Source organism: Montipora capricornis, chromosome 11, assembly GCF_036669925.1.
Source record: "Montipora capricornis isolate CH-2021 chromosome 11, ASM3666992v2, whole genome shotgun sequence".
Lineage (NCBI taxonomy): Eukaryota > Metazoa > Cnidaria > Anthozoa > Scleractinia > Acroporidae > Montipora > Montipora capricornis.
Window position 1 is genome coordinate 17,145,637 of NC_090893.1, and position 14,659 is coordinate 17,160,295.

Consider the following 14,659-nt stretch of genomic DNA (forward strand, 5'->3'; position numbering starts at 1 on the left):
CTACTTATGAAAATACTAGTTATAAAAATTCGTAATATAAACTATCTAAAACTACAATAAATGGAGTAAACTGCTTTTAACGAGAGCCCTGTTTAACTAAGCAATTACATTAAAAGAAGGCGCTGCAGCCAGCATGAAAAGATGCTAGAGATCCTGCCCGCTGCAAGTGAGTTGGTAAACTGTTCCATAACGCCGCACCACTCCAGGTGATCTGGTGACGTAATTTGGAGGACTGGGAAGAAAAATTTTGACGCCGTATCCCACAACCGCGCGCGACCTTAGATGTTGTTTCCAAACTCCCTGCAGTATTTCTATCGCCAAAACTCGACAGATCATTCTGTGGTTACCACATTTCCTGTCACTGAATGAACATTCAAGTAGACCCGACGAGATCTAACCTCGCCTCTGCCATGTTAAATTCGAAAATAAGGCTGCGCGCGGTTGTTGGATACGGCGTTAAAATTTCTCTCCCCAGTCCTCCGAATAACGTCACCAGATCACCTGGCTATAACTGAAACTGTTCTTAAGGTGATTCCCTAGTATTGTACTGCGCATCCTGTTCTGCGCATAACACAGTGTGGGCCACGTTCGTATTCTAGATCTAAGAGGCTTTATGGTCAAATTTCACGGCTCAGTTCTGTTTTCTTTGTCTTACAAGTCTCAACGGATATTTCTAAACAAAACAATGCTTAAATTTAACCATAAAGACTCGACGTAGCCGTGTGTGAACATTGATATATCGAAATTGTCTCCTCGAGATCACGCACCCGAGGAATATTTGCAGTCAGTGCCTTTTCAAGACGTGTGCCTGTGCCATAAAACAAACATTAAATTATTCCTTTTGAACAATACAATACACCTGTTTTATTGTTATTTCAAGAATTACGTCAAAGCTGTGCTTCCTGTTCCTGCAAAACGTAGCTTGAACCGATGGAACAAACTTGTCCTTGATAGGTCATGTGAAGTCGCAATGATTAAATGAGTAACTTGAGCAAGTGATATCTCGCAAACGAGCTTGATGACCTATTTTTTTAATTGCACATTTCGAGTCACCATAATGTAGGGAACAATCGAGAAAAGTTTAAAGAAAATCTTACGACAACTTCTAATACTAAGGAATCACCTTAAGAAATTTCTTACGGGGAAGGGTGACAGCAAGTTAACTTCAGTTTTGCGAAGAGAATAACCAGTAATGGTGCTACGCTCGACAAATCCAGATCGAAGATAATCAGAAGCGAGCCCATTTAGAGATTTATACACCATGCAAGCTTTTTGCATCTGGCGCTGGGATTCAAGCTTTGTCCAGTTCAACACTTGAAAAAGGTATTCAGTACTGGTGACAAAGGGGGCGAAGGCAGAACTCTAGCAGCACGGTTTTGTAATTTTTGGAGTTTATTGGCAAGAGGTTTATTACAGTTACCCCACACAACGTTACAGTAATCGAAATGAGGTTTCACCAGAGAATTGTAAGTAAATCGCAGCGTTCTGTGCAGAACAAAAGGTCGAATGCGCTTCAGGGCCTCAGAATACCAGAAGCAATCTTCTTAGATAGATTTTCGATGTGAGCATTCCAAGTCAGATTTTCGTCCATATATATACCAAGAGATTTGGTGCTGGGCAGCTGGCTTAACTGTGCTCGGTCAATTTTTAGAGAGCGGGAATGGTCAAACTATATCAGTCTTTGCCGAGAACCAATTAACATAAATACAGTTTTAGATTTATTAGCGTTAAGCTTTAATATCAGCTATACATTTGGGGATGTATGCCCGATGTAAGAGAAAAAGGAGCGGTCCCAGAATTGTCCCCTGAGGGATACCGCATGACAATACACAATTGTTGGAAAGAGAGCCATTTATGAAACATTTCTGATTGCGTTAAATTCAAATAACTACGATTTATGCTACTCGATTGAGGCGCCTCTTATGCCATACACAGCCAACTTAATAATAATAATAATAATAATAATAATAATAATAATAATATAATAATAAACATTTCTATATAGCGTACATATCTATAAATCCATGACGCTTCACAGGAAAACTATAAAAAGAATAATTATATAAAGTAATCAGTAAAACTAGTAAAATTACTGCCCAATTTTAGTTCTTCAAAAAGGTAGTAAATGCCATATTATAATGCAAAAGCTTTCTTAAAAAGATGCGTCTTTAACTTCTTCTTCAAATTATTTATGTCTTTTGAGTTTTTAATGTTGTAAGGCAGATCATTCCAAAGGCATTCGCCTTTGTCACATAGCGGCCATTTTGTCCCGGAAGACCAAAAAAGCTTTGTTTTACCACGCCAAGCCTCGCCCCCATGGTTTCCACTGCGAGGCTTGGCATGGTAAAACAAAGCTTTTTTGGTCTCCCGGGACAATATGGCCGCCGTGTGACAAGGGCGAATGGAGCAGATGTCTTAAATGCACGCCGTCCGTAACTCCCAAGATGGAAACGAGGCTGGTGTAGGAGTAGTTTGTTCTGCGAGCGTAAAGTACGAGTCAGAACATACGGAGTTATTAGATCACAAAGATATGACGGTGCTTCACCACGTAAAACCTTAAAAGTCATCAAGAGGATCTTGAACTGAATTCTACATTGAACTGGTAACCAGTGAAGATTAACCAGCAAGGGGTGTGACATGGTCATGCTTACGTGCACAAAAAACTAGACCAGCTGCAGAGTTTTGAATAAGTTGAAGTCGATTGATGACATAATCAGGAAGACCAAATAGTAAGGAGTTACAGTAACCAAGTCTTGAAATGACAAACGCATGAAGGAGCGGGATAGTAGAGTCTTTGTCCAGGAATTGACTTATTTTAAGTATGACACGAAGATGGAAACAAGCAGTCTTACAAATATTGGTGACATGCGGAACAAGCGACATGGCCTCATCAAAAACTACGCCAATATTTTTTACTGATTGTGCTGCTGATACATTGTCATTGTCAATACAAATAGAATTTAGAGTAGGTCTTGGGTGTCGAGAAGATGACATAACCAATAACGCAGATTTATCGCCATTTAATTTCAGATTGTAATGTAACATCCAATTATTTATGTCATTAAGACAGGTTTCAAGTATAGATCTTCTAGACTCTGTTTCAACAGTATCAGCTGAATTAAAGGAAATATAAAGCTGAGTATCGTCTGCATAACAATGGAAAGAAAGACCGTGATTTCTTGCAATATCGCCTAAAGGTGAAACATAAAGAGAATAGAGAATCGGACCCAACACCGAGCCTTGTGGCACACCATGCTCTATCAGATAAGACGTTGATGACGTGTCATTAGGGAGCTTAAGCACGCGCGTTTTTGAGACGCGGACGACAACCGGAAGTGAACTATGTTCCCTTTAAACATGTTTTCACACAACCACATTCACACTGCTAAGTATCTTTTCTCCATTAGAGATGATTAATATAAAAATCTGGGAGACACCATTGCCCTGGCGCGCGAGATGCTCTCTTCCGGTTGCCGTCCGTGTCTCAAAAACGCGCGTGCTTAAGTCAGCAATTAGCTCGGCGCAAATGCGAAGAAGTTTAGCAGAAATCTTATCCAATCCAGCTGCTTTGAATTTACTGAGTTTAGATAAAAGGGAAAGAACTTTACAGCGATTAGTCGTCGTGAACTCAAAGTTAGCGCTATCAGGCGAGGGATTGCTCATATAATGCAGATGTGTGCAACCATTGATCTCATTCAAAGTTTTGGTCCCACAGTGGCCAAATGATAATTAAATGCTGTGGCTAATTCTTGTCGATTACAAAGGATAGGCCGTTTTGTTTAATTTCATTTATGGATGGATTGTCGAAAACGCAGCAACAATACGTTTCCTATTAAAATCACCGTTTAATTCCAACTTTTGAATACAAAACTTCGCTCACTTTACTCAACCGCGTGCTTAGAACAACATCGAAAGTAACACGATATCCTTTTTAAACACACCCACTAAGTACAAATACATGTCTCGATCCGATCTGAATTATTTCCGGTCATTATGCGAATTTATCAAACAATAAAAAAAACGCGGCATGTCCGCAGTTCCCGACACTGATGGATATTAGACCTCCGAGAAGTGACATCATGAATTTCCTTCATTATCGTGAAGTGCCTTAGCGGAGTAATAGGATTTCTTTGCTTGCCTAATTTCAGAGACCTGTGTGGCCATCTTGGCAACAAATTTTCTTCCAGGATAAGGCGAGCTAACTCTGCTGTGGTTCCTTAATTAATCGGCATCGCTCGGCACATATCGAGGGAGGTTTTCATATTACAAGGTCTGCAAGGTGAGTTGTACTCAGACCCGCTAAGAGAAAGTATAATTAAAATTTAAACTGGCTCGTTTTTCGCCGAAGAGGCCACTTACAAGTTTCAAACGAAGACCGAGGAGCAGATTTTTGAAATTGACTGAACATCTCGTTACAGTCGACTGCGGAACTGCGGGGGCAGTTGTTTTTGTTCGAAGTTGGATGTAAGTGAAGTTGAATTAAGTGGACAAGTATTCTGAGATGTAGCCCGGAGTCTTTATGCTTTTATGCCGCAACAAGGAGCAGCCTTCCCATTTCCCTTTTGTTGTCTTTCGTTTTACGTTTTACGTTTTTCTATAGAATATAGCGAAAATTTTCAACCTTTTAATTTAACTCTTATTCATAGTCTTTGCCGTTGTTGTCCTGACAACGACGTTTTAAATACGGCAACTATGTCTTTCATATTTTTCGTCAAAATCCAACTGGAAAAATTGTTCTCTCTCTTCTAATAGGTCTTTTTTCACGTGTTTTTTTTTTCGCAATACAAATCTATGAATTGTATTTTCTATTTTTTACCTTTCGAAATGTGACCTAAAAAATTGGTCATTTTTCAAGATTTCCCCATGGTCTCCCGGGTAACCAACAGTTCAAAGCAAAATGTTACCCAAGATTTGGACGGTAAAAAAAAAAAGAATTGTACTGTTGCTGATAGCAATTCTTTGTTGTTGTTGTCGTTTTTTTTTATTAAACGTTTGGCATTTTTTGCGTTATTATTATTATATTTATTATTATTATTATTATTATTATTATTATTATTATTATCATTATTATTATTATTATCATTGTTACCATTATAATTTAGTATAATTACACAGGTGATAATTGAAAATTCTCTGCGCTGATTGGTTGCACTTGAGGTAATTATTACGCAGTAATCACTTCAGTGGATTTTGCAAAAGTGCCGCAAGCCGTTTTGTCCAGGTGACAGACGCAAAAATTAATTGCTTTAAGTTGTGGTCTGTAATGCCATTTGCAAATGGCTAGAATCTCTAGACTCTCTAGTCTTTTAGGATAAGGACCATAAACTGTAGTTGCCTCGTAAGTCTTAAATTTATTTCAAATTCATGATACTGTTGCTATATCATGAAGCGATACAATTCAAAACCTTTTCTGTCAATTACGCTCACTCCAAATCTTCTATTACTTCTTGTCTGATCGAGCAACTTACTGAAAATACATGGGATGCCTAATGAACGAACTGATTTTTTTTTTCTCTTGTCTCTAGACTGGCCAGCATAACAATGTTTATACGCCCCGGGAAGAAAATATGCTCACGTCGATTGAATCGGATTGATTTCATCTGTTACGTGTTTCTTTCTGCTTTTATGTTTACTACGCTGTTGTATTTTGGCAGCGAGAACTTTTCTATGAACTGGAAGAGGTTGTTCCTCACAGCACCTCAACCACGAGGTGGCCTCCTGCCACAACTAAGATTCACACACCTTCAACCACTTGTGGACATGTTCGCTAACTTGACGCAAGGTACACCCAATAGAAGTGATTGCATGTTTGCAACGGAGGAATTCAGTGATTTGAAAGAGCTCGAGACAAAACAAACCATCCTGCTTCTAATTATTGTATCTACGGCGCCTTCAAGACGAGACAGGAGAGATGCAATAAGACAGACATGGGGGACGAAATGTCACGGAGAGGTTAGTATTTCTTGGCTGGAAAATAATGGAGCAGAGAACAGGTTGCCTTTCGTAAAGTTTGAGCCTATAAGGTTCCGCCTCCATGCACCGCTTTCGAGTTGTACAAGTTATCGGTCATCACGATTAGAAAAGGCCTGATCTACACTCGTAAAGTAACCCCTGGCCTTCTTTTTGAAATTTAACTAAGTCCAATGAAGCCAAAGAAGGTTTTCATATTACGGCGCTCCCAAAACAAAAAAGAAGCAAATAATGGCTCTGTACGTGCAGATTTGACCAAACACTCCCAGGACACCGTGAAATTTAAGAGATTCTGAAATCAAACTACATTTGTCCAAGCTTCACATTAGGCTAAGATTTTCAGCCCCTGGTGGTTTGCAGCAGTGGGCGTGTGCTTTGTTTTGTTTGATCGATCAAGGACAATCCCCTGAAAAAATCTCAGGCATAATTAGCTCGGATAACTATTTCAATATGGCGGATTTATCGTTGGATTGGAGAGAGTGATGTGGGCGCAACAAGCCGCGAACGGCTGGAAATTTGAGCCTAGCCGCGCACGAACTAGAACCGGCGTGCTCGCGGCGCCTTATTAATTGAGCTGGGAAATTGTATAATGATATATTAGAGAACTTGACCGATTGTTCGACGTCGAGTTCTTGACTGAACCTTAGCAAATACTTCTAATGTATATTCCGATCACAAGCCAAGTTCAAACAAGCGGCAAAGTGTCGGTCGACATAACGGCATTGCGTCAAGGCGAACTATGAATTCGCTTTTATTGAATCCATAACTCTGTTTTAGGTGCGGTGCAAGTTTTTCACTGACGGCATTCAAATACCCAAAGAGGATAAGGCGAAACTTTCTAATGAAAAACACATTTACAAAGACATAGAATTTCAACCGGTTGTTGGCGGCCGAAGTTTTGGCCTTCGATATCTCTACCAAATGATGTGGGCTGCGGTCAAGTACAACTTCACGTATTTCCTCCGTCTTGACGATGACTATTTCGTGTGCCTTGAGAGGCTCAAATATGAGTTACGCCACAGGCCTACCAAGATGTTAAGATGGGGCTGGTATCACTGTCAATTTAGAGATCTCATTTTCGCGGACGAGGCTTGGACGCTATTTACTCATGACGTCATTGTGCGCTTTTTGTCTCAAGACCCTCAGCGAATCCTTTGTCATCCACACGCTGATCAGCAAATTGCTATTTGGATTAACAGCGTCTTTAATAAAAGCGACAATTTAATTTCTTTTGACGATCGAAGGCTTGATCACCCTAAAAATCGGAACAAGGTGAAGATATTTGAAAAGCTGACCAACACATGCGACTCCTTCATGGGTATTCACGGAAGCTCGCCAGAATTAATGCAGAGATTTTGGAAGTACAGTAACGACAAGGCCAAGGAAATCACAGCTTTAACTGAAATTTCACAAACATGTAATAAGCCTTTTGTATTTGACATATCTAAAATATTTAAAGCCTTTAGATTTGATCTCAGACCCTGTTTACAAAATCCACGATGGGCTCCAGGAGAGATAATGTGGACAGGGATCCATTCAGGGGGAAAGACAGGTCCTCTTCCATGCCCTTAAACAGCTCGTCTCATAACTGTTTCTTTAGTTTATGTTCGATTAACGCTGTTATTACATAAATACAAATGAAGTGATGTCAAGACGATTTCTCATTTGAGGTGAATCTCGGAAAAGCTATCAGTCTCTTACGCATTTCAGGAACTGCGAAATGTTTTAGTTTTCTCGGCTTTTTGTGGTATTGACCTGTAATTGCACCACTCACTGTATTACCAGGTTGTAGGAGTGTAAGTCCGCAGCGCGTGCATAAATTGTATTTCCTATTGGTATGCGTTTGAATTCTTCTAATTTGAAGGGTTTTGTGGTTTGTTATCAGGCATTTTCTAGGTGGATTTAGTAGTCCCTAGGGATATTCCCATTGAGTTATCAGGTTATTTAAGCAGATAGCAAGTTTTGGTTGTTCTCTCACTCTCGCAATTCAAAACACGTTCTTAGCTAGTTTCCCATGGTTCTTGGTTATATGTCCGAAGAACATTTCCGTAATGGAGTTACAGCACTTACAGAAAGGAAGAAATTACAGCACTATATTCCCCTTTGTTGACAATCAGCACTTTGCTTGGTAAGATTTTCTATTATTATTATGCGTTATGCGCTTCCTGTCCTTTGTGAATCTCATCGAATGGTTGGATTATCTGAGCAACCAACCATTAGAGCGGTTTTCAAATGAGTGTCGTAAAACCAAAACCATAGTAATTACTTTAACCAATCAAAAAGGACGGAGACAATACAGTAAACCAATCAAAACTCGAAGTAATTACACGTAGCCGACACAAAAGGCGGGAAAATGTGCACGCGCGAGCCACAATTGGTTTTGGTTTCACTTCTGATTGGTTGAAAAAGTGGCGCGAAAAATTTGAACCAATCACTGAGTGAAGTAGATGCAAAACCAAAGTAATTCGCTAATTACTTTCGACACTCAATTGAAAACCGCTCTATAATGAAGTTGTTTGTTGTGAATACATAAATTTGCCCCCTGAGCATCCCATAATGTCTTTCGAAACAATAGAAATCAAAATGGCCGCCGTACCTGCAAAAAGCTCTATTCAACAACTACTCTCGATGGTTAAAAGGCCTGGGAACGAGATTGGCAATTCAACGTTGATGTTCTCAGCTAGTTTTCCCCATCCTCTTGATTGAACTGATTTTTTCTTTTATTTATCCGTTCATAATTTGCTGGAAACACCGCCAACACTGAGGTGCTTCCGCTTCGGTTGGTTTGTTCACTGAGCTAAAGCATGTAAAATTGGTTGGTTCCAAAGCCTTCCATCGAACAAAAGTGGCCTCCTTTATTACTATTCATGCTCGGTCAAGAGCAGGAATCACCTATGATCGTTTCCCCTAATTTATGTATGGTAGAGGTAACAAATCGTCTATTGGATCAAGACGCAAGGGTGGATTTAGGGGTCAGCTCAGCGGACCCCGGCTCCCACTTTTGTCCAGGATTTTTTTTTCTTTTGTAAACGTGTGTCGGATGGTACTTCCAGCTTTGTTATACTTAAATACATTTTCTTTAATAAACACTGTTTATGAGAAAATTTATTGAACGCTGTCGCCAAAACCCAAATTTGGTGAATTCACGTCGTCGTTAAAGTAGAGCACCACTACGATACTTGCAAAAATCCGTGCTGCACGTGCAGCACGATTATTTATGCTCTTTTAACCAATGATATTGTTTTGTGGAGTTGTCGTATTCGTAGCCGTCGTCGTTTTTAAACTCCCTAGTACTCCCAAACCACGACGGTATGCAAAAGCAACCGACTGTGGTGAGTTGCCTGTGGTCAGTCTACGTAAGGTAACTGTAAGCCTTTCTCCAGGGGACACTGACTGCCTCAAATGGCTATTTTGGCGTCCTAATTTTTCATTTTCAAATCCATCAGCGAAGAAAGAGGTACTGAACATTTAAAATTTCAGTTCCATGAGGAGCTATCTTTGAAAATTAGAACCCGATGTACCAGATAATTTCTGATCAATGATGCTTTGAAAATTTGAAATTTTACAAAGAACTTATGAGATCATTACGTCAACAAAAACTCCCTTATATTTAGCCCTACTCTGACGAAAATTAGTGAAAATGTCCTTCAGACAGCGTGATTATTTGAAGGACGATATCTAATTGGTCCCCTTTTTTTTAGAGTGGACTGCGACGTTCTGGGAACAGCAGATAAAAATAAATTTGGTGGCATGGGCGCAATCTAAAAAGAAATTTGAACTAATTTAAGTGCTCCTGTGACCAAAAAAATCAACTGTTATTTTTACTTTGGATTTCTTTGTCAACTAAGCACTAAGCGAACAAAGTTTTAAGCTGTGATTTAAATCAGACACCTTTTTATTTTAACTGGAATTTTCCTATTTAATGGTTCGCCACTACTAACTTTTAAGATCTTGAGAGAGAGAGAGAGCTTGATCGAGGAGAACTGACGTCAAAGACGGCAGAATTTTTATGCAGCACGGGAGTTTTGGGCTTTCAGACTTTTAAACTCGCGTTTTGCATATATAATAAGCTGAATGCACATGCTGAAATTTTAACCTAGTGAGCCTTTGAAGATTAACCAGCAAGGGTGTGACATGGTCAGGTTTATGCACAAAAAACTAGACGAGCTGCAGAGTTTTGAATAAGTTGAAGTCGATTGATGACATAATCAGGAAGGCCAAATAGTAAGGAGCTACAGTAATCAAGTCTTGAAATGACAAACGCATGAAGGAGCAGGATGGTGGAGTCTTTGTCTAGGAATTGACGTATTTTAAGTATGGCACGAAGATGGAAACAAGCAGTCTTACAAATATTGGTGACATGCGGAACAAGCGACATGGCCTCATCAAAAACTACGCCACTATTTTTTTCTGATGGTGCTGCTGATACATTGTCATTGTCAATACAAATAGAATTTAGAGTAGCTCTTGGGTGTCGAGAAGATGACATAACCAATAACGCAGATTTATCGCCATTCAATTTCAGATTGTTATGTAACATCCATTTATTTATGTCATTAACACAGGTTTCAAGTATAGATCTTCTAGACTGTTTCAACAGTATCAGCTGAATTAAAGGAAATATAAAGCTGAGTTATCGTCTGCATAACAATGGAAAGAAAGACCGTGACTTCTTGCAATATCGCCTAAAGGTGAAACAAAGAGAATAGAGAATCGACCCAACATCAAGCCTTGTGGCACACCATGCTCTATCAGATAAGACGTTGATGACGTGTCATTAGAGAGCTTAAGCACGCGCGTTTTGAGACGCGGGACGACAACCGGAGAGAATTATGTTCCCTTTAACATGTTTTCACACAACCACATTTACATTGCTAAGTATCTTTTCTCCATTAGAGATGATTAATATAAAAATCTGGGAGACACCACTGCCCTGGCGCGCGAGATGCTCTCTTTCCGGTTTGCCGTCCGTGTCTCAAAAAACGCGCGTGCCTAAGCTCCCTATTAACTGTAACAAACTGACGTCGTCCAGAGAGATACGACGAGAACCAATCAAGTGCCTTGCCGCATATAACCAAAACGACACTTCAGTCTGGAGAGTAAAAGATCATGGGTTGATGGTATCAAGCTGCAGAAATATCAATTAGTAATAGAATAAACAGTTTGATGTATATCAATAGCTGTCAAAATGTCATTGTGGATTGCGAGTCTCCGTTTATATGCCGACTGGTAAACTTCTTGTAAGTTGTCATCATCCAAGTAATTAATGAGCTGATCTGCCACAACTTTTTCAATGATCTTTGCCAGAAACTGAAGATTAGATATACGGACGAAAGTTCTTAAAATTCGCGATGATCAATGAAGGCTTTTTCAGCAAGGGTTTTACCATAGCCACCTTCAGTTGTTCAAGTACAACAGCAGGACTGCAGAGACTGATTGACAATCTGTGTAAGTATAGGACCAAGCTCAGACAAGCATGCACGTAGAAGAGAACCCGGAAGAGGATCTAAATCACATGACTTTCCAGACGGACGGTCTTATCAAGGCTAGTAGTGTATCCAAAGAGACAGATATAAAAGCTTCAAATTTACAGGTGATGTTATTGTCATCAGAAATAATAAAAGTGTTGTCATCATACTTCAGCATCAACTCTTGATGGATAGCATTAACCTTAGCATCAAAGAAATGCATAAATTTCTCAGCTAGGTCTTTCATTGAGCTATGTGATGGAAATTGACTGCTATTTGTCACAGGTTTGGTATGCAACAATTTTCCAACGGTCCTGAACTCTTTCTTGAATCATCCCTTTTGCTGTTGATAAGATCCGTGTAGTAGTATGATCGTCGTGAAGATTGAAGAAGGTCAGTCACAGCACGGCATTGCTTTACAAAGTTGCTATGGTCGACAGGGTCACTTGATCGACGCCATCGTCCTCTCATGTCGTCGCCTTAATCTCGTTGCATCCTTGATTTCATCATTGTACCATGGCACTGAAGGTCTGGTGAGGACATGACGTTTCTTTAGTGGAGCATGGATATCCATAATCCTTGTTAACTTTGAGCAATATCTAGAAACAAGATCATTCACATCGATGGAAATATCAGTGTTAGGGCCAAGCGAATCGCAAATGTCTGATTTAAGTCGTTCAATGTCAATTGATTTAATTTTACGTGAAGAGATACATCTTTTCATTAAGGTCGCTTTCAAGAGATTGAGGACTACAGTTGACGATATTGCGATCCGATATAATTGACTCTGTCACGGAACAGGGGCTATTATTTTCTCATCTTCTCTAGTAATTATAAGGTCGAGAGTATGGCCAGAACGATAGTAGGCTCACGAACATGTTGCCTTAAGTTAACAGATTCCAGCAGTTGAAGAAAATTGATACAAGTAGGATCAGATTTGTTGTCTAGATGTAAATCACCAGTGATCATCAAGCACCAGGAGTCGTGATTAATGTTCGAGTAGACTGCCGAATTCACTCAAAACCAGAAGGCAGTCCGGAATGCAGTTTGATGAAGGTGGACGATAGATGATTAAAATGGGCATAATAGTAGAACGCCAATGTAGTTTTATGTCAGCTGCTTCAAATGACTGAAAGTTACCAATAGAATCGACTGAATCCTTATGAAATTTCAGAGAGCTTTATGAAGGAGCCCAACTCCACACCACGAGTGTCTCTAGCGACATGGTGAAATTGATAGCCAGTAGGAGTCAGATCCCCAATAGTAAGTGAGTCTAAATTAATAATTACTAATCCCCATGAAATTCATTGTTGTCTGTCTGCATTAAATCAACGATTGTAGTCTTTAATATGGCAAAACACTGTGTGAAGAAAACGGAGGCGATCCTTTTTGTTAGCAGGGAACTTATCAGGGGAATATAAATTCTACGCGCTAAATAAGCATGCTGCAATATTAAAAATATTGCAGTGTGCAGGCTAGAATTATTTAAATATTGCACCTGTTTTAGGAAATTTAATGTAAAGTGCGCAAAAAACTGATAGCCAATGTAAAGTCCAACCTCGTCCGACATCTCGTCTATATCTTGTTGAATTACCGCCTCGCCACTATAATCCTGTTTCAAAACGCTGCATTTCTCTGCTTCTTCCAATCCTCAAGACTTTCAAAAACCACGCCCATTTCGGCGGCTGGAGTCCGATACCAGCTTCTGTCAAACTTCTCGCATTCTGAAGCGGTAATTGGCGTTCTAAATCTTTGCTCTATTTAAAAAAAGAAATGGAAACGCCGCCTTTAGAAGTCGATAAAGGAATTAAAGCACTGACAGAAATGTCCAAACGTTACACGACGTTACTTCGATTTCTGCTGAAATATCTGCGTTCGTAGAGCTCTGTGTAATAAATAACCCTTCGCCTTCCGACGAATCCATCGTCTTTCTAAACCCAGGTTCGCACTCTGAGTAAAATGACTGAATTCTCTGGCTTATAAATTATGCAAATTTGCAGTGTTACACACCTTGCAGGAATAATTCCATCGTTGGAATGTTTTGAAACAACTTATAACACGGTACAATAACCAATCCTCGGCATCATTAATCGAAGATATATTCATCACAAACAAGGAAAAATAGCAATGAGCATCACAATTATCTCCATACGTGCGACTAAAATCGAAGATCCAACACAGACACACAACAATAGGATTTCATGTGATCAATAATTATAATAGATAATTACTTCGGCACATGGCATTATGACAAATATTGCAGCCAGCTTCAGCCTACGGCCTCAGCTGGCTGCAATATTTCTCATAAAGGCCAGTGCATCAGTAATGATTCATTAACTAGGGCGTAGCCAGGTTTCCGTGATAGCTAAGATATCAATGTCATTGTCCACTCCAAAATCCTTGATGGTATCTGTTTTATTACAAACAGATCGGCAATTAAGAAGATGAAATGAAATTGTTTATTGCTGGCCAATCTATCGTTATTGTATTTGATGGTTAATTTTTCGGAATGACGTTTATCATACGAATTTCAAGGACAAATTTTACTGTAAGTTTTAATAAAACGATATGTTTTTTTTCCATATTTGAATACTGGATTTAATCCTCTAATTTGTTCACTAAAAATAAGGTTATTGGTCTTCAACTATGGCAACTATGTGTATTATTAGCGTACTACATCACCTCCCTTAACGCTGGACGTATTAAGCGCCTGCTCCACCAATTGGTGTACTTGTATGAGTAGTCGTATTAGGATCTTAAAGGCTTTTTTCATCAGAGATCAAATCTCACCGATGCTTTTATCTTTCTAACCATCTTTGTTATTTGGCAATTGTTCTGTGTGGTACAATCTCCCTCTGCTTCTGTTTCATCAAAGTCACTGTCCGAGGTACAGTTTCAAATTCATCATCTGGAAAGGTTCAGGCTCGGTTGCCGATGATGGACTTGGGGAATTTTTTCGTCACCTGACAAAAGTGACAGACCGAAAAGGCAGACTGACGTAGACAGGCGAGTAGTAACTGATTCCGCATTATAACACTGAAGCGGTTAAACTCTGTCGACGCGAGATATCTGGAAAAGAAAGCTAGCTCCACGTTCCAGTTTTTGGGCTTCTCGTACACAGCTGGTGGAAGAGTCCGCCTCTGCTTTGTCTTTCGTTGTCCCGCTTCGAAAACGGTTCTGTGCCTCAATGGGGCTGTAATGTTCTCCACATTCTTTCATGG

At 39.6% G+C, this 14,659-nt stretch overlaps 1 protein-coding gene across 1 annotated transcript; it reads left to right on the plus strand.

The window, feature by feature from the left end:
• The first annotated feature begins 4,046 nt into the window (after positions 1–4,046).
• LOC138023923 (uncharacterized) lies at positions 4,047–8,083 on the plus strand. The gene is made up of 3 exons (XM_068871008.1): positions 4,047–4,279; positions 5,526–5,952; positions 6,748–8,083. Exons 2-3 carry the CDS (start codon positions 5,542–5,544, stop codon positions 7,540–7,542), a joined length of 1,206 nt encoding a protein of 401 aa, XP_068727109.1. The 5' UTR covers positions 4,047–4,279; positions 5,526–5,541; the 3' UTR covers positions 7,543–8,083.
• The last annotated feature ends 6,576 nt before the right edge of the window (positions 8,084–14,659 follow it).

What these genes read in the sequence shown, in the direction of transcription:
- LOC138023923 (XM_068871008.1), top strand. Translation starts at nt 5,542, where the DNA reads ATGTTTATACGCCCCGGGAAGAAAATATGCTCACGTCGATTGAATCGG. An exon ending in GGACGAAATGTCACGGAGAG is followed by an intron (nt 5,953 to 6,747) that starts GTTAGTATTTCT and finishes ACTCTGTTTTAG; the next exon opens with GTGCGGTGCAAGTTTTTCAC.